The following is a 21053-nucleotide window of genomic DNA, read 5'->3' on the forward strand; positions in this document are numbered from 1 at the left end:
TTTAATATTTCTGCATAAGAAGGCTATAGATTTTCTCATATTAAGTGTTTTTCCTCTATTCTTATTTTACTGGTAGGCTTTTGTTAGATGCATGCTCTTAGATTAAGGTATTGCCTTTCTTCTTGTTTTTCTAAGGTTTTCATTTATTTTTAATTACGAATGAATTCTGAATATTATTAAATGCCTTTCTAAACCTATTAAAATTATCACATTTCCCCTTTAATCTTTTATTTGGAAGAATGCTATCATAAATATTTCTATTATTAAACTGTAACTGCATTTCCAGAGTAAATATTAGCTGGCTAAAAGATATTAATATTATTTCATGAATGGCTGGATTTGCTTTGCTAACATGTTATTCAGAATCTTTGCATCAGTGTTCCTGAAAAATCAGCCTGTATTTTTCTTTCTTTTTTTTTAAATAATTTTTTTAATTTATTTTTCCCCCAAAGCCCCAGTAGATAGTTGTATGTCATAGCTGCACATCCTTCTAGTTGCTGTACGTGGGCCGCGGCCTCAGCATGGCCAGAGAAGCGGTGCGTCCGTGCACGCCCGGGATCGGAACCCGTGCCGCCAGCAGCGGAGCACGTGCACTTAACCGCTAAGCCATGGGGCCAGCCCCAGCCTGTATTTTTCTAATATTTCCTCTACTTCTCTAATTTTTTACCAGTTTTTGTACAAGTCCTGTAAAAGAATTTAAGGAAATTACTTCTTTTTTTTATTATTTGGAAGTTTTTATGCAAAGTAGAGCTCATCAATTTCTTAGAAGTTTTGTAAGACATTTATTTACAACCATTGGGATCTGTTAACTTTTTTTGCAGATGGATGTGACAAAGAAAAAATAACTTATTTAATGTTTATTGATCCATTTGGCTTTTCATCTTGTCATGTATCAATTTTGTTAATTTACTTTTTCTGGAGACTCGTCCACGTCTTTCATCTATGTTATGTATAGTATTCTCTTATGGTTTTTATGTATTTATGTTTATTTGTTATATCTTTTTGTCTCTAATATTGTCTTTGTGCTAATTCTAGTTTTTCATACTCAGTCTTGTTGAATGTCTGCTATTTGATTAGCTTTTTAAAGAAGCAGCTTTTGCTCTTTGTGATCTGCTCAATTCTTTGCTTCATCACTGTTTCATTAATTTTTGCTTCTTTTTTTTTTTTTTTTTGGTGAGGATTATCAGCCTGAGCTAACATCTGTTGCCAATCTTCCTCTTTCTGCTTGAGGAAGATTGTCCCTGAGCTAACATCCATGCCAATCTTCCTCTATTTTGTATATGAGACATTGCCACATCATGGCTTGATGAGCAGTACATAGGTCCATGCCTGGGATCTGAACTCGCGAATCCTGGGCTGCCAAAGTGGAGCGCATGAACTTAACGACTATGCCACTGGGCCAGCCCCAATTTCTGCTTTTTAATCTTTATTATTTGTTTTCTTCTATTTTCATATTGGTTTATTATTTTTTTGACTTAAATTGAAAGCTTAGTCCGTATGTTTTTTTCCTTCTTGTTTTTATACGTGTGCATGTGTACAAATAGTTATATGTTTGTATATGTATATTAAATACATATATGTGCGTATTTATAACATGTATATTTTAATTTCCAACTATGTGGAGATGTGGGGCAGTTCTTATGTTATTGGGTTTCTAACATTATCACTCAGTAGTCAGAGAATGAGGTGTCTATAACATGTATTTTTAGATCTATGTGACGTGTCTCATGTTTCCACATGAACAAAGTCCAGAAATATAAATATTATGAATCTTTGTAGTGTTAATTAATCCTTACAATTGAACATTCAGTTAACCCTTACAATTCAGAACCTTTGCAATTTCAATCTCTCCTTGCTTTTGTGAGGCAATGCAGTACAATCAGGTTAATAACTCAGATTCCAGAACAAGTGAGTTTGCAATCAAATCCCAGTGTGGCCACTAACTGTGTCACTTTGGGTAAGTCTTTTAAGCTCTGTGTTATTTTGTTTTATTATCTGTAAAGTGGGGATGTTGATAATAATTGCTTTACAGAGCTGATGTATTAAGTTAGTTGCTTATGTATAAAATCTCTTACAATAATCAAAATTCTTACAATAATCTTGACATACAATTAACCTACATAAATATTAACTATTATGGTTATAATTGACATCTAGAGCATCTCTTTATTTTTTTAACCCAGTTCAGTTGTGTACTAAAATATTTATTCAGCATTCTATATGTACATAGCAGAAGAGGTGCATCTCCTTGCATAATAGCTCTGACGGCCGTGTTGCCAAAATTCCTCTACCAACATTCACCCTTCCAGAAATTTGGACAATTTCTCTTCCATTGCTGACACTCCCCATTCTTTTCACTGTCCGTTATTTAATTATATATTTGTATTTCCATACAAATACACTGAGGTTACATCATCTTGACCCAAAGCCCAACTTATTTTAGACAATAGCCAAGTTCTTGCTAAATAATAAAATTTTCCTGAAGTGTGGAATGTGCAGAAGTCTAGAAAGAAAATAATTGACAAGAAAATTAATTAGCTTGTAGTAGGAAGAAAGAAAGATATATGGGAATAATTTGCTAAAATCATGATAGTTTACAGAAGAAAAAAATAAGCTCAACCTATGATATCATTTAAGTAATAAATTATAAAACTTCTTCTGGACCATTTTATACCCAGGGTTTGATGAGTGTACAAACGAGCAGCTGACCAACGTACAGTTCTCATCTCCAGATAGGTACCATCTCTTTTCACCCTATTGCTGAGGGCAAGCCATGGCCAGTTGTCTTCACTCCGTGCAATGCAGATATTATATGAGTCATAAAGCTAGAAAGAAGAAGTCAGTTAGCTTCTTCCACTTCATTTCCATTCACCTACCATTTTAATTGAAATTCTATTCTCTATTAGAGGACCCAAAAGACATAGTTCATTTGTTTCCACTTTTGTTGAATTGCAAAAAGTTAACTACATGTGCTGTACTGGAAAAGGTGCTCCTTGAAGTTAATCAGGAAGGGCTGGGCTCCCTGTGATTTCCTGAAGAAGAGAAAAAGAACACAAGGTCAAGATAGTAATCCCTAGAAGCCTTCAATCCATCTCTTGTCATGATTCTTCTTCCATTTGCTTTTGCCACTTCCCTTGTCTTCTATCTGTGACCCTTATAGTCTATTCACCAAAAAGCACTCAGAGTCATCTCTGTAAAAATCTAAGTTAGATTGTGTCATTTCTCTGTTCAAAAGCACTCGAGGGGTTTCCTATCTCATTCAGGATAAAAACTTCAAAACATTTACAATGTGATCACCAAGGCCCATACGATCAAGCCTCTGACCATTTTTCTGCATTTGTCTCTGCCATTTTCCCCAACTCTCATTCTCTTTAGGTCCACTGCTGTCTTGCAGGTCTTTAAGCATATTAAGCACATGTCTGCCTCTAGGTATTTGTACTTGCTATTCTCTGTGCTATTCCCTGGGCACTTTTCCCTCAAAGACCCACAAGATTCACTCCCCCACTCTCCATTCTTTGTTTTAATTTCATCAGCATCACTTCAAAGATGCTTTTCCTTAATAATCTAGCTATAGCAGTACAACATACATCTTTTTGTGTCTCTTTAGCCTCCTTTATTTTTCTGCTTAGCTCTACCACTCTCTGAAATTTAATATCTTTACTTGTTTGTGTATTTAGAGTTTGTCTCCACTCACTAGAGTATGAGCTTTCTGAGAGCCAGAGCTCCATTAATTTGTTCACTGGTATATTCCAAGCATCTAGAACAGAACCTGGAACATAGTAAGTGCTTGATAAATATTATCTTAATGATTAATTCAATCCCCAAATATGGTTCTGTCAGACAAATGAGGCATTAAAAGCTGTTTTGCTGAAGTATCTATGCAATTATGCAACCAGGGTGTGAGAAACCCGGGGTAGGAGATGGCGTGGGTAAATATTTAAAGTATTTAAATAAACTTTACTATAAAATACAATTTTATTTATGTTTCTGAGAGAAAGATTAATAATATGTTCATAGTATAGTGTGATATAAAGCTGTTATGAATGAGTAAAATAACTGCTAGGTCTAAACTCGATGTACCCATTCAAATATATTTTGACAAAAAAAAAAAAGTTAAGTGTTACCATGGGTGCTTGAAGGAGTTTCTGAGCAGTATTTGAGGATGCAAGAGAAGATTCTGAGTGTTCTATTATCTACATTATGATAACTGTCAGGCAACCAGAGTCTGCCTCAACAGAAACATTACCAGGCTATATTTTATACTGGCAATGGTAGCTCAATGTCAATAATGTGATACATGCACTCAGAGAATCCAAGTCCTGCTTTTCCCACTGTCAGCTCTTCTGTTTTCTGGTTTTTCAGGATCTGAGGCAATATTTGGTAGCTCAATATGTGTGTGTGTGTGTGTGTGTGTGTGTGTGTGTGAGAGAGAGAGAGGGGGGTAAATATAAGTAATAGTGGAAGCATGAGTACACGTCTATTTTAATAATTGCTACTCCATGTCCTTCACTGTTTAATACTTCCTGTCTTGGTTTGGCTTACCTCCTTGATTGACTGATTTATTGATTGATTGATTGTGGAAATGGAAGGGGATCCAGATGCATATAAGTACAGTAAAAAATAGCGACTAAACACCGAACCTCGTCAACAAGGAAGACTAATTTGACCACCCAAGCATTCAGGGATCATTGGTCATTAGATCTCACCACCAATATTACTCCCCCATTTATTTCACTTGCCAGCAATTCGACTCTTGATACTTACTATTGTTAGTTGCCGGGAAAGAGGTAGAAATATCTTGACATGGATTGTCGTTCAATGGTGGGCATTTGGGTTTTAACACTTGGTTTTTCAAATGATTGTTGTACCTAAAAACAAAAAGAGGCTCTAGATGAGACATTCCTCTTATGCACTCTCAGAAAACATTTTGCACCATAAGCCAGAAAATTCTGGGAATGAAGGGAACTCAAGGTTGATAGGACCAAGCCCATGGATATTCTAACTCCCTGCCACTGCTACCCTACCTCTTAGAAGAGACACCCCACTTCAGAATATGTTCTTTATTTCAAAATAAACACTTCACGCCTAAACCAAGGTCTTTCAAACTCCATTTCCCCTATTTTCTGTTTCTGATTGGCAGATCTGATGATCAATTATCTCTTGGGACCTGTTCATGAGAATAGGGTCTCAAAGATCCTCTACCTTCAACCTCCACCAAGGCTAACTCCTCAATTCAATAAGGCTCAAATCCCAAGATTTTGTCCTTAAAGCCTGAACACTGAACAACTTTTAAATCCCCACCACCAAACTCGCCTCCAAAGTCTTTTGCCATAGACTGATCAAAGAGATCCTCTTTACCCCAGACCCACTATTTCTAGTCTTTTTCAGGAAATGCCCTTGCAAGTATAATGTCTAAATCCTATTCATCCAACAGGACTTAACTCCCTAAGTTTCTATTCACAGAGACCCTGACTCATGTTATGATGCAATCTTCTACAACTTAGTAAAGATATATCCCTCTTTTCCTACAGGAGTGCTCCTGTTCTCTGCGGTTTTGAATGTAAAAATAACCACACCTCCCCATGTTCTTGATTAATAATACCAATCTTTTTCTCCATAAAAAAGGGAAGAGCATCTATTCATTTATTCATGCATTTATTTATTCAATGAATATTAATTCCTATGTGCCAGCACGTTGAGGTGTTGAGCAAATCCCTGCCTTCATGAAGCCTGTGTGTGAGTGAGTAAATCCAGGTAACAAACAAACAAATTAAATATATATTGAGTGGTTGGTGATAAAAGCTATAGAGGAAAGTAAGTTGGGATGGAGTAGGGAGTAAGGTATGTCCTGAGTTGGGGAAGGAGTAACAAATTTTCCCTTCTGGACCACTCCATTCAAAGAATGTCTTTTCCTGTATTCTCTTTCATGTGTCCTAGGTCTTTTTCTTTATGGATCTTATCACAATCTATAATCACACATTTGTTTGTTGGCCTACTTCTTTAGTATCCATCTGTCTCACAAGAATGTAAGTCTTAGGTAGCCTTATGTCGCATGTGTCTTATTCACCCCTGTGTCTCCAAGATAGAACCCATTACCAGGTAGACCACCCAAAACATATTGATTTAATAAATTAAGCAACGAAAATTAATTGAAAATACTTTCCATTCTTTGAATTTTAAGAACTTATAGCCCATAACATACAAGCTTACCTTTTATAGTATTTTATTCTCTTTTGATCTCCTTCTGTGATGTATTGACATCTTGTTTTCCTAAATCAGATTTTAAACACCTGGATGACAGAAACCAGGTGCCACTTCCCTTTTGTTTGCCTGACAAAGTCTGTCATAGTCATTTGAAGCACTTGAAGCAAATAACAGAAAAGTCTTCCTGAGCAAATAAATGATTAGAAAAGGAAAGAGAAGCTTACCTTCCGAAATACTTCCTCTAGGTGACAGCGCCAAGAATATTTTTGGAAGCATGTGATGAGTTGTGTAATGAAGAGAGAACCCTTTGTGATGTCTCTCCAGGACACATTATCTGTGAAGATAGGGAGTGGTAAGCCTTGGGCTGTGGCCTTCACTATATTTTTGTTTACATTTTTGTATTTTGTTTTTAAGTGTAGTTTGGGAATTATCTTGACATATTTAAGGGAAAGATTTACAACCCTACATTAACTCATTTTCCACAGAGAGGACACGGAAAACTGGCAGAGGTTGTACTAAAGGGGTGGCTCATCGGAATTGTGGGAGCTTGCATAGTGATAGCATTGTATTTTGAGGACTGACTTTCTACTGTTTGCCTTAACGTTCATTCACTTGGCTTTGAAAAGAGGCTTGAGAAGTAACTGGAATTATCTCATTTTACAGAGGAAAGAATAGAAGCTCAGAAGGATTAAAGAATTTCCGCATGCTCACACAAGTGGTTATTTACAGATTATATACCATGCTGTCTTTCACAATATAATAAACAAAATAGGTAAACAGATCCAAAGGAAACTTTTGGAGGGAGGGATATGTTTATGGCATAGATTGTGGTGATGTTTCACAGGTGTATACTTACCTCCAAACCCATTAAGTTATATACATTAAACATGTACAGCTTTTTGTATATCAATTATCACTCCATAAAGTGATTAAAAAAGATTTAAAACAAAAATTTGCACATTAGAAATACTCAAATGTAAGACTTCTTGAGATGATTACCTAGAGGTCAAGACTATTACCCTTTTATTAGGCCTAATAAGCTTCATAGTATCGTTTTTCTACTTCTTTTAAAAGGACATCCACGTTCCTGCTGGGGCATGCAATGGCACTACTGTAAATGGCATCAGATGGGAAATATGGAGAAAAGGGTTTGGAGTTGATAATTTGAGAAAAGGCAGCCAGTCCGGGACCCGTAAAAACTCTACTTAAAATGTTAAATGGATTTAATAGAAAACTGAATCAATCATGTGTTTTTAAATAGTGTGTGCTGAAGGGGGTTCCGTGTAGTAGGTTGTTTTAATGTTTAGTATACCTTTGACTTTAAAGTGCAACACATAATAAAAGTGCAATTTGAAAAAGTGGGAAAAAAAAAAGAATCTTCATCTCCATAGAACAAATAAGATAAAATGTAAAATATATTGACAGTCCTCAAAATTTGTCTCAAGTCGTTGCTGCATAAAGCCTATCTTGATTTTCTAGAATCATTCAGAGGTGACCTCAGGCCCACAAGTCCTTGTCTGCAACTGAAAGACACATACGTGGGGTTGAGGAGCAGAAAGCAATGAAGTCCTTCTCCACGTGGGTCTTATGAACGGCGTCCTCCTCCAAGTTCTCAGGTGACACTGAAGGGCTGTCTGCCCAGGCTGCTAGACAGTCACGGACCCACAATTCCCCACGATTTGCTGTAGAGACATCAACTTGTTACACATTGTTTGCCTCCCTCAGTATGACTGTCACAATTGCCCACCTCACTCCTTTTAAATGTTCATTCTAACCAGTTACATACACCCACACACACCATTTTGCCTGTCTCTAATGTTGTTGAGCAATGTGCCATTTAATAGTAACAGCATCATGTCAATAAATAGTGACAGTGGAAAGAAGCTATTTACTAAGAAGACTAAATTTCAAAAAACTGGAAGAACCCCTTTGAGCAAAGAAGTTAAAGGAGCAAAGGAGTTAAAACCTTATCTGCATAATTTCAGAGCATAGTTACTATTTTTTAGCTAAATTATTTCTGCTCTTTTCTCCCCTAAACAGTGTTTCAAAAGCTAAGAGGCAAATGGAAGTCAAGAAAAAAAAAAACAACAGAAAAACTTTTGACTGCAATTCCAAGTTCCCTCATCTTTCTACTCATTTCCCTTTCAAAAAAAAAGGGTACTGCTCTTACACAATAGCCCCGCTTTCAAACGAAATGCTTCTCAAGACAGAGAATGTTAAAATGTCTGTAAAACATTTACTAATAAAGCTGTCATTAAAATGATTTTGTTTCATGGTCTGAATATTTTTGTTTAACTTTGATATAGGGACTCTGACGATCTCCTTCACCACTTACCTTGGATTAAATTGAATGGAAATTTCTTAGCTGACAAGACAAATTCTCATAATGCCAGTCCCCTACATGGAGTTTCCTAATAAGTCAGTTGAGTTTATTTGCACTGGATGGGGTCTAAGACTGTTTCCCCTAGAAACGAAACATATGTCACAATCCTCTGCAAACAACTCCACGACCTTTGGATCTGCCATCTCAGAACTCACCACCTCTGCAGGCCTGGACAATGATGACCTTAGGTTTGTCCTTGAGACTGGGGCAGTTTTGGTTGTTGAATATCCGGAAGATGGTGTCATAAGGTAGCACATCTGGATTCTCATCACTATGCGTCGTTCCGCAGATCCCATCCAGGATACCGTGAGACATGAACACTAAGAATGTGCTGTCTGAAGACCTGTGATCTTGGCGGGCAGCAAATTCCTGCAGCACTGATTGCATATCCTGAAAAAGACCACAAAAGTCTTACTTTAATAGAACAAGCATTAAAATTAATCTAACCTCTTTATTTATCATGAGCAGTATAATAAACATCTGTCATGTTCCAATCACGGGGCCTTCACAGAGTGGTTGCCCAGTGAGTTTTATTTGTCTTTCTATCTTGGAAGACAGGGTTTAGCTTTCTGCTCCTGCTCACAGTATGAAAACTGTCCTCTTGATACATATTATGTTTGCTTATTGTCACTTATATACTTTTTTCCTTTCCATCTCTGTCTTTTCTCTCATTACTTAATAAGAGCCTTCCATCATAAATGTATCATACCACTTTCCTTCTAAGACCCTTCCCACTGTGCTTAGAATAAAATCAAACTTCTGACAAATGTATACTCCTCCGTCCCACCATCCTTCCTCCTGCTCTAGGCTCTATTCACACTGGCCTTTCTGTGCTTCTCATGTGCCTGTTTCATATTCAGTTCAGTTCAGACTTTTCACTTGTACTCATCCTTGCTTGGAATATATTTCATTCACGTCGTTCCAGAGCTATCTTGTTTCTTGTAGTCATGTGTCAGCTCCTATATTATCTCCTCAAGGAGTCTTTTCTTGACCGTCGTGTCAAACATTATTATTCCCCACTCACCAATTAGTTCTGATGTTTTCTTTTTCCTTTTCTTTTCACTTACTTTTAACTTTCTTTTCACTTACTTTTAACTTTCTTTTCACTCTTACAGAGACATGTAGGCACACCAAATCTCTGAAATTTTCTATTTTGCTTATAGCTTAATTACCTCCCACCTAGTGAATCCCGATCAATGTGAGTTGGGAAATTCCTGTCTCATTTACAGACCTATCCCCAGGAATAGCCTCGGGACAAAGTTGGGATTCAGTATTTACATGGTGAGTACACTCCTGCTAAGCATTCATTACTCTAGAATTTTCTGGAGAATATTGGGCTGAATCCCAACCACCCTACTCTGGAACTAAGAATTGTGTGGATACACATGCCAGTCACTTTTGTCCAGTTTTATGGAACTAAGGATATTTGGAGCTCAAAAGAGGCATAGATTTCACCTGTCTGATCACTTTAATTGTTTAAACACACATACACATCCTTAGACACACACACACACACACACACACACACACACAGGCTGCTGCCTAAGGTTGTTAAAGTATCTGCCTAACATTATAAAGCAAATGTTGAATATATATGTGTTTGCGGTGGGTGAGGGCCCTTACCCTGGCTGTGAGCTTCTCTTTTACCTCCACACTGTAGCCAAGCTCCTCAAGCAGACCCTTCATCCCTGTGATGTCCAAGTCAGCCCCAGTCCTGACAGGAAGATGATCAAACTCTGTATTGCATATGATGAGAGCCAGCCGAGTGCGATCCTTTTTCTCCTTTATTGGATAGATCTGCAGGAAGTAGAATGCAGTGAGTTTGATTTACCTGACTCTCTTGTAAACCCTCATAGACCAATCACTGTTGCTTTGTTAAAGGCTCATATAACTGCCCTCTCCCCTATCCCGTACCAGAAGACACTGCCTTCCTCTCTCTTTGTAAGGGATTGAGTTGACGGTAGAAAGAAATATGGATTGGAAGTGAATTATTTTTCAAGAGCCCAGAACAGGACCCACTACATATCTGGGATGGTTATTCAAGAATATTGAGGAGAATAGAATAATTCCTACCCTCTCCTTCTCCTCTCTCTTCTCCACCTACTCAAATCTTTCTTAACATTCAAGATTCAGATCACATTTAATAAAAACCGGGAGATATTTGCCATTGGCTCCAGCTAAAAACTAACACATCAAAGATCCTTTGCCTTTGGTAACATTACTATTTTGGAACTGTTTTTTTTTTTTTTTTTTTGTGAGGAAGATCAGCCCTGAGATAACATCCATGTTAATCCTCCTCTTTTTTTGCTGAGGAAGACCGGCTCTGAGCTAACATCTATTGCCAGTCCTCCTCCTTTTTTTATTCCCCCCAAAGCCCCAGTAGATAGTTGCATGTCATAGTTGCACATCCTTCTAGTTTCTGTATCTGGGACGTGGCCTCAGCATGGCCAGAGAAGCTGTGCGTCGGCGCATGCCCGGGATCTGAACCCCGGGCTGCCAGTAGCGGAGCGCGCGCACTTAACCGCTAAGCCACATGGCTGGCCCTTGGTACTGTTTTTAACATGTCAGCATACAATGATTGGTAGGCTTTAATTATATTTTTAAAATATCCTTCACATTTAGGCTTTTCAACTAGAATGCACACAGTTACTACTCAGTTGTGTTATCCTATAAATATTTTGATTCTATGACTACAGCTAAAATTGTCATAAATCCAAAATAGATAAGATAATGAACAAATGAACAAAATGAGAGACCTATATTTTATCACTGGGTTAAAAGAGAATTGGAATCTGTCTGAGGCCTCATGATTGCCTTCTTGCTCGAAATATCTATGAAAAAGATGAACACTGTCCCTGCTCTTCTGCTCCTCAACTACTGCTTTAAAAATTGTGTATTTAGTGAGAGCAATTGTTTCTCTTTCTTTCTCTATTTTATGTACAGAGCACAGCACCTCTTCCGCCCTTTCTTTACACAGTTGCAGGTATGTTTCATGAGGACAAAGCTTGAGGGTATCTGTAGATTCTGTTGGCTCAACTGGTCCAGGCATGATTTCCGCAGAAGCTGCAGGATACAACAGATATACAGATATAAATTATGATATCTGCCTCTGTGACCCAATTATCTCTTAAGAATACTGGCGGAGAAGGAAAATCCTGGGGAGAAGATTTTTTAACAGGCAGGGGTTATAGTTTTATCTAACCTGTGGTATGGGGAGATGTATTACGACTGGGAAAGAAAGAAGAAATCCTTGGTTGAGAAAGCAGATCCACCCAAAAATACAATAATAAATTCTGATAATTCAGAGGAAAACACCTCAGTGATTTGGGGTCAAATTTAGCCTTTCCGTATTCAGCAAAAACAGGTTGATTTTTCCAGTGGTTTTATTCTAGGGTACTCACTCATCCATGTGGACTATCTGTTGTCTTTGAGCAAGAGTATATTGAGTAAATATTTATCAGAGTGCTATCCATTAGAAATATAATTGAATCACATGCACAATTTTAAATTTTCTAATCCACATTAGAAAAGTAAAAAGAAATAGATGAAATTAATTTTAATAATACTTTTATTTAACATAACATATCCAAAATATTATTGTTTCAACATGTGTGACTAGCCACAATTCAAGCACTTAATAGCCGCATGTGGCTAGCAGCTATCATGTCGGATGGTGTAACATCCCAAATCCACTCCTAATTCACACAACACATATAGACACATATACACCCCAAACACTTAATAGAATCTTAAATCCTATACCATCCAGGTATTATTTTTTCAGCAACCTCAGCAACCTGAATTCTTAACCTTTCCAGAGGAGATGGGCTTCAATGACTCCTCACCAAGTTGTGAAGTCAGCTATTTAAAGGAGAAATGCTGTCTAGTAACCATAGTGCTGTATTCAGAGTGGAAGGGACAATTTTTTGTCAGAGATTCTAACACAGTCCTGGTGTTCTTGTCTCCAGAGTGCTGAACAACCAGCACTAAGTTTTCAATCCATGTTTTAAAATGTCAGGAAATAACTCTTTCCTGCTGGAAAAGTTTGCTTCATTCTGACTTAATCCCAGAGCAGCGTGATATTATCCGACACTGCTTGGCCTCATTTAACTCAGATTGTGCAAGAGACTGGGAAAGTCCAGAGTCCTCCCTTGGAGGAGGAAGGAAGAAAAATTCATAAACAGAAATTACAAGAGAAGCTTACCAAGATCCGATATGACAAGGTTTTTGTCCATAAAAGGAATAAACCCTTATGTTCAGTTATGTGAACCAAACAAGATATTCTCTGATTTAATTTTATTTAAATGAGAAAAGCAATATTACCCTGTATAAAATTTTCAGTTTTTATATTTTATAAATATTTTTCTATTTCACTCATTTGTTTCCATTAGTTTTTAAATAATATTTTTTGATAAATGTCTTTCTAAAAAGTATGCTAAAATCCTAAGTTCTAGAGGTGCAGCAAATTGTAAGTCTTCAAGGATATAAAACTTTCTGAACATTTCTTTTTATAAATTAAACAGTGACACACACTCTCTTTTCCTATTCCAGAAGATTCTGCCAATGTGAAGGCATCCAGGGTCCTGGGATATTTCCTGGTCAGAGGGTGTGTTTTCTCATCAAAAATCTCCTCTGTTTCCAGGTTATTTACAGGTTTGGTGAATTCTCTAACTTAACAAATGTCATCTCCTAATGACCATTACGTGTTTATGTATAGGTAGAGTGTTTGCAGATAAAATTGGGAATTGGACAGGATTTCTATCTTACGTCTAATAATAAAATTAGCATGAAAACGAATCCTTTCATTACAGCAGACTGCTATCCCAGGGAGTTCCCATTAGCCTGGCAGCACAGCAGAAAGAAATGAGAGAATGAGGAGTTTCGATAAAAATTTTAATGTCTGAGTCTTATTTCTTACCTAATGAAGTGCTCAGAAACCCCTTAAATTGATACAAAAAGGAAGAGACTAGTACAAGGTAAGACAAAACCATCTCCCTTAGCAGGTAGGAATTTGAGCATTTATCTCTCTGACTAAATAATAGTCTTTGGCACATGGTATGTCCATATATGAGTTTGTTAAATAAAATAAACAAACGAATAGCTTGGATTCTTCCTATCTCCCAGTCCATTTCCTTACTACTGTGCTAGGACCTCTCAGAATTATATCCATGTCCAAAAGGCCTGGCCAGGGCCTTTAAATACTCTAATAGCCCAGCTCACCCTGCTTCCTGGCCTGCTAGGCCAGTGTACTCTACGTGTCCTGAGATTCCTCTGGAGGCTCCGTGTGCACATAGTGCCCGAGGAGCCACTGGACACTCCATGAGAGGGTCTATGCCTGCCTCCTGCCTGCCACAGACTCTGCTGATGGGATAGGTCAGTTCAGGTTGATGTTCATTGTGATCCTGGGTTTGCTAAAATCATTGAAGCTTCCATTACTTCAATTCTGATTCCCATTTGCTAAATTACCTCTGATTCTTTTTTTTAATCCAAATTGTTTCCATCCCATCCCAGGTTTAAGAGAAAGTCGTAAACCTGCACAAGGACCAGTTTAAGTATTAATGAGAACACAGCCTAGGCCATGATCTCGGACATCTGTCAGAGTAGCATCTGCTTCCTGCTAGTGGGACTGTCCCTTCTCCATAGAGAAAGACTTATGGAGAAAGTTTATTTGCTATAGTGAGGTCTCTATAATTTATGTTGCCTTTTGTTTATTATTGTTTATTATTATTGATAAACTCTAGTAATCAGGGCTAGGATTTCAGGTTAAACTCGTAGCAAATTGAATCTGTCACTGATGAACTTGGGCCTGAGGATATTTAGGCTCTAGTAATATTTATAATTCAATCTAGGTCAAAAGCTTTGACAGATTTTAATATATTGGACACTTTATAGTTGTCCTCCTGATCATATTTTGTAAGTCACAAAAATCAGTAAGCACTGGAAAGGTCTAAATATTGAAAGCTAAATAATAATTATGGTAACTAATATTTATGGAATGCATGTTCTTCATTTGTCTATTCATCCTATATTTATTATGTGCCTGCTATGTGCCTGGCACTCCGCTAAGAGCTGTTATTCATTGGTGAAGAAAACAGTTATGCTGTGGATTAACAAACTTAGATTATGGTCCTGTCTAATGACATAAGAGAGGAGATTGAAGTGGAATAGATTTGACGGGGGGAATTAAGTGTTTGATCTTATATATGTTAGTTTTGTAACAGTAGAATATTTGAGTAGAAATGTTGAATATGCAGCTAGAGTTAAATGTATCTGGAGCTCAGAGGAGAGTTCTGGATGAGAGCTGAAATCTTAAGAACTTTCAGCCTGTGCCTGCCATTATGTTCCTAGCCTTACAAAGCCTATGAAGAAGTTACTGAAATTGTCCCCATTTCGTGGTCTGAGACTGATGCCTAGGGAGGTTAAGGGAGGTTTGCATTCACTTGAATGAAATCACATCGTGTACAAAGTGACGGAACCTGGGCTCAGGTTCAGGTGTCCCTTACTACAGAGTTCTACAATTAGCTATTTCTATGAGTAACCTAAACACAAAGACTCAGCATCTTAGCTAATTGGAAATCTAATCCCCTCTCATAAAAGACAAGATGGCCTCTAAAAGACAATGACAGGTTTAATGAAAATGATACTTTTGTAATAGAAGGAAGGGGGGATTATAGAGGACATGGGAGCAGCCTTGGAGCTAAATAGATTCTGGAAAATTTGAGATATCTGTTGTAAATGATTCCAGTCTTACCTTCTCTTCTAGTAGAATTTTTCTCTGTGTTAAGGAAGGTTTGCAGAAGCATTTGACCTGCTTCATGGCGTCTGTCTCTCACAGAGTCCACCAAGACCCAGGGCTTGTCTCTAGGGTTGGCTTCATAAAATTTTTTCTTTTCATCTTCCTTCAATTTCAGGACATCTTTTTCCACCAAGCCAACCGAAATGCCAGTAATGAGTTCTTTGCCCACAGATTCCAAAGCCTTAAGTATATTTCTCTCACGTTTGTCTTCTGTCAGAAAAACAAAGACTCCTTCAGTTGGCACAGCTTAAAGAGTTTTGCCCTGTCTTTTGAGAGCTCCCTGTAATGTGAAATACCCCTGAAAACACCTCTGACTATTTCCCCATCTCCTCAATAAAGTACATATCTCTTGCATCATACCTGTAGAATTCTCTCAGCCCATCAAATTCATACAAGGCTGTGTTTGATTCATTGCCGCTTGAGATTTTTTTTTTTTTTTTTTGTGAGGGAGATCAGCCCTGAGCTAACATCTATTGCCAATCCTCCTCCTTTTTTTTCCCCCAAAGCCCCCCAGTAGATAGTTGTACGTCATAGTTGCACATCCTTCTAGTTGATGTATGTGGGACACGGCCTCAGCATGGCCGGAGAAGCAGTGCGTTGGTGCGCGCCCGGGATCCGAACCCGGGCCGAAGGGCACGCGCACTTAACCGCTAAGCCACCGGGCCGGCCCACCACTTGAGATTTTTTTGACAGCTTCTCATTTCCCTTCTGTGACATTGGGCCTAATGCTAGCTTTCTGGTCATTCACTGTTCTTATATTTCTCTTTCTGTGTCTCACAGTGATGATGATGAACCACCTGGAATACATGCTCCCAGCAAAGTCCATGCTCTTGTCTGGACAGTAAGTTCCTCCCACTAGAAGGTAGGATTTTTTCTCTCCTCTGTATTTAGTTTCCTTGGTAAAAGCACTATGCCTTTAAATCCACATCTTTGTATCCACATCCCTTACTCACATCTTAATGCTCAAAATACTTAAAAATACTTATATGCTTGCTGAATACATCAATTAATGAATAACTAAATGAATGCATCTAAAGTCTTAATACTTTAAGATCTTGTCTCAATCAAAATTGAAAATTAAAAATAATCTGATGACTAATCTTTCAATATGGTAGATTAATTTGACACCAGGTTAATTTATTATTGTCTGGGATAATTTGAATTTTTATAGGAAAATATAGAAGTCAAAGGTCTAAATCTTTTATTTTAATACTATAGATATGATTTAGACACATGGTATGGATATGGTAGTGTATAGGAAGACAGGATATCTCATAAATTATCAATTAATTCTCAGGTAATTATCCAGTTCATCTAGATATAAGGATAGCCTTGACACCAAATGACGTTTTCTGAAGAAAATGTGCCAGAACATTGAAGAAGTACTTTGGCTCAGAAGTACCAGCCTCATTGTACATGTTAACTTGAATTACTCTTTCAATAAATGTTTATTGGGTAATAATTATGAGAAAGAAACCTGGAAATTGCAAAACATGAATAGAAAGTTACCTAATATCAATTAACTTAATAACAACTAACGTCTCTTGCCCACTGATTGTGATTATAAAAGGAATACCTATTGAGCAATGTAAATCATCATTATCATTGTCATCATCATTATTAAGTCGCTGTACTACTGTATAAATATTGATATGCAACTCCCTCACAATAATCCAATGAGACAGCCATTATTTTCCTTATTTTATAGATCATTTGCCCCAAATCACACAAATTAGGACTCAAATTCTGTTCTTACAACACAGCTTCAGTAATAATAGTTAATATTCATCAAGTCCTCATTGTTGCCAAGTGCTTTACATGAATCTTCTCACTTAAATTTCATGAAAACTCCATGTAACAGGTATGTTAATATTTCTATAATATAGAAAAGGAAACAGATACAGAGAAGTTAGTTAAGTAACTGACCCAAATTGAATGTATAATATACAGTGTGTATAATAAGTAGAGTGAAGGGATTCAAACTCAGAGTTTCAGAATCCAGAGCCCCCACTCTTAAATCATCAAACTACATTACATGACACTTGGTGATGAATTATTTAAGACAATGCAAAGCGCTTCAGGGACTCAAAGAAGACTAGGTAAATTTCTGTAGGTGAGGTCACAAAGCTGTCTTAGAAAATGTGGCATAAACACTAATCTTGCAATATAGTATACAGATGTTAGAGAGTTTGAAGAATTGCAAACAGCATGCAGGTTAGTGTATGGAATATTCACTCTGCCTGAGTTCTGGGTTTCTCGTTTATTTATTCGTGACCTCAACAAGGTAGTAGAATGTTGACTGAATGAGTGGTATGAAGAGAAATATGATAAACAAAACCAAGTGGTTTTGGACTTAAGTCCTCTTCTCACCATCTACACATTCTCATGGCTTCAATCATTAGTTTTAAATAATAAATAAATTACTCCCAAATTTATAAATTCAGCCCAACTGTGGATACCAAAATTGAGACTCATATATCCTCTCTTCTCAATATGTTACAAACTTGTTAAACTTTTTCAAGCTGAACTGCTCATTTTTCATTCACCAGCTTCATTCTCTATGCTAGTAAGTGATATCTAACCACCAAATACACCAAAAGAGTGAAATCTAGTGATATTGAACCTCTTCTGCCTTCTTTATATCTTATTTTTCATCTTGCCTCAAATTGTATTGATTTTACCTGCTAAATATTTGCAGAATCTGACCACTTCTCTCATTTCTAACTGTTCATGACTCCAGTTCAGGCCAACATCCTTCCTTTCTTAATTACTCCAAGAATCTTATAAATTTATCCTTGTCCCCTTCTAATCCATTCTTCACAATGAAGCAGAGTCAGGGTTCTGAAATCTGTACTTGATCATGAAACCTCTCCCTTTAATCTAATCTAGGTCTTCTCATTCAGCTTCAACCTCTGCTATCGTACTCACCTTGCTCGTTACATTTTTTTGTGTGTGTGAGGGAGATCAGCCCTGAGCTAACATCCATGCTAATCCTCCTCTTTTTGTTGAGGAAGACCAGCTCTGAGCTAACATCTATTGCCAATCCTCCTCCTTTATTTATTTATTTTTTTCCCCCAAAGGCCCAGTAGATAATTGTATGTTATAGTTGCACGTCCTTCTAGTTGCTGTATGTGGGACGCGGCCTCAGCATGGCCAGAGAAGCGGTGCGCGGGTGCGCGCCTGGGATATGAACCCGGCCGCCAGTAGCGGAGCACGCACACCTAACCGCTAAGCCACGGGGCTGGCCCGCTCATTACATTTTAAACACTCTGCCCTTCTTTCAGTTTCTAGAAAGCCCTTGCTCAGGGATCTCTGTGCTTGCTGTCTCCCACCCCAACATTCCTTCCTGTCCCCCAACTGCTTCCTGTTTATCCTTCAAGTTTCAGATTAGATGCCAGTTCTTTTTAGGGAATTCTCCCTGAGGCTCAAGACTAGAGAGAGTGTCAGAGATATATGCTCCCAGAGCACCTTGTTTCTCACTAGGCTGGCATTTTTTCCCTTATTGTTATTAATTAGTTATCAATAGCCAACCAAACTCAATTGTTTATATTTATTGAGCCACTTTACTTGTTTTTGTCTAGTGTCTTTCAGTTTCTCACATCTATTTCCTAATGATGTCCTGATTCCAATCCAGTGAGACCATTTTGCCTGGCCAAAGAGGTAGCCACGAGTGTGAATTTAACTTACTACTCCCCAGACAAATGCTGTATTAGTATCATGAGGAGGAGAAGAAAAGAAAACAATCAATCCTTCCATTTTAGGAGCTTAAGTTACATGTCGTGAGATGAGATATAAACCCTGGAAAGAATTCTCCCTGGAAAGGGAGAATCAAAGAAATAAAGAAACACAATAACAAGGAAGTATGAGTGGGATGAATACAGTAAATCAATTTTTTTTATGAAGCTGAAATCATGCTTTAGAGAGATTAATGGAAAAATGGATAAACGTATTTTGAAAGGTAGGAAAACTTTTCCTAAGAAAAGTCTGAAACGATCACAGATTTTTTCCAAAGACAGTAGGGAGCCATGTATGCTCCTGACTAAGAAAATTGCACTAGTAGACACCTAGAATTTGAGAACTGAAAGATTACTAACTGATCATCTTTCCTGAAAATACTAATCTGCAGACGAACTCAGGCCAGCTACATAAGAATTATCTGTAGATCTTTAAAAGATTATAAATGCCTACAGTCTGTTAAAGATGGAATAATTCAAGAGTCTGGTGGGGGGGGAATAATCTGATTTTTTTTTTACATGACTAGCCATTATTCAGATTTGTTATAAGGTTTAGAAACCACTGATGTAGTTGAACGTCTTCTTTTCAAACGAGGAAAATGAAGCCAAACAAGTGATATGACATGCTTGAATACTAGCTACATAAATAGCTAATGACACCATCTCTTATGCTTTTCAGTTTCTATGTGTAAGAAACGTGACCTGAAAGCAGTGTGCAGGAGAGATGGGAGGGTTAAATCCTAGAGAGAGGGAGACCAGTTAAAAAACTGTGATAAGAATCCAAGAAATACTGCGTGCAAGTAGTTAGCATAAGGGCTAGAGAGAAAGGGAAAAAAAATGGAGTCACTTTAAAAAGACTGAGAGGAATTCAATACAGGAGATGATGAAGAAGGCAGAAATTCGAAGGCTCACTTATCTAATTCTGGGAGCAATGTTTATGACCCTGTCCCAGATGACTGCTTGGAATCAAGAGGAGGAACCTGAGAAGGTTTCAGAGTGCATTTAGAAACTTCCAGCGTTGTCTCGTACACAAATAACTTACTCTATTTGTCTTTACCCTCCCTTTGATTGCCACAAGCTGAAAGAAAGGAATTAACTTCTTCCTGGCTCTGAGATATCTGGGGACCATACTCTCCTTCAGCATTTCTAAGGCAGTGTCCCCTGATTCAAGTTACACGAGCTAACAAAGGGAGGAAGTCAGCCAGTGCACTATTGGCTCACTCCTCTTTTGTTATTTCTGCCTGTCACAGTGTTTTCTAAGACCCAAGTCCTTGATTCCTAGTTTTAAAAGGACCCCTACTCACCAGCCATAGGTCACAGCCTCAGTCCCTTCCAGCTGCCTTAAAGAGAGCCACAAGCTTGAAAATGAAAGTTACTGTGTGCTTCCTTAGTGCAGGGGGTGGGGACATCTAATCATAGATTGGGAAACTACTGCTCGGTATTTCTGGGTTCATTGTTGGGAAATCCCCAGTTGTCAGCAAATGGGTTGCCCTGTCTTTTGGGAAGAAAAGTTTCTTCCCTTTGGAAGGAAAAAAATGGAAATGACAAAATATTGTCCTATAGGTTGGCACCTCTGACTGTTTTTTTCCCTCCCTTTCCTTCTCTCTCTTCACTGCCTCCACACTTCCTTCTCTCTGTCCTTTTTCTGATCTCTCAGTATTTCTCCTCTGCTTGCCCAAAAACACAAATCATGAAGTTAAAACTAACAGATCTCCTTTCATTTCCGGATAAGAATTACCCAAAGAACTTCTGTTTCCTGTTTTGACTGTGCTGATCATGGTGGTATCATCCCCTCCCTGTCTCCTTGTCATCTGAATCTTTTATTGGAGCTAAGTTCTGAAGGAATCCTGGTCTCCACTCCTCTCATGCTTTTCCTTAACCACCTAAGCCTGCCTTAACGATTAATTTTTACTGAGAGTGACTGTTCACTTCCCCT

The 21053-nt window shown here is 37.8% G+C and overlaps 1 protein-coding gene across 2 annotated transcripts; it reads right to left on the reverse strand.

The window, feature by feature from the left end:
- Window positions 1-1909: 1909 nt before the first annotated feature.
- Window positions 1910-20495, reverse strand: LOC147916678 (caspase-13-like). 2 transcript variants are annotated; one of them, XM_087433640.1, is made up of 9 exons: window positions 20422-20495; window positions 15339-15593; window positions 11541-11650; window positions 10235-10384; window positions 8743-8977; window positions 7743-7886; window positions 6429-6538; window positions 4765-4868; window positions 1910-3032 (listed from the first exon to the last, which is right to left on the reverse strand). In XM_087433640.1, exons 1-8 carry the CDS (start codon window positions 20426-20428, stop codon window positions 4770-4772), a joined length of 1110 nt encoding a protein of 369 aa, XP_087289766.1. In that variant the 5' UTR covers window positions 20429-20495; the 3' UTR covers window positions 1910-3032; window positions 4765-4769. The 2 variants fall into 2 exon arrangements, with proteins under 2 accessions (XP_087289766.1, XP_087289765.1); XM_087433639.1 differs by having other exon boundaries at window positions 10211-10384.
- Window positions 20496-21053: the final 558 nt, after the last annotated feature.

Source organism: Ceratotherium simum, chromosome 7, assembly GCF_057802395.1.
Source record: "Ceratotherium simum simum isolate JZ-2026a chromosome 7, ASM5780239v1, whole genome shotgun sequence".
In the NCBI taxonomy this organism is placed as follows: Eukaryota; Metazoa; Chordata; class Mammalia; order Perissodactyla; family Rhinocerotidae; genus Ceratotherium; species Ceratotherium simum.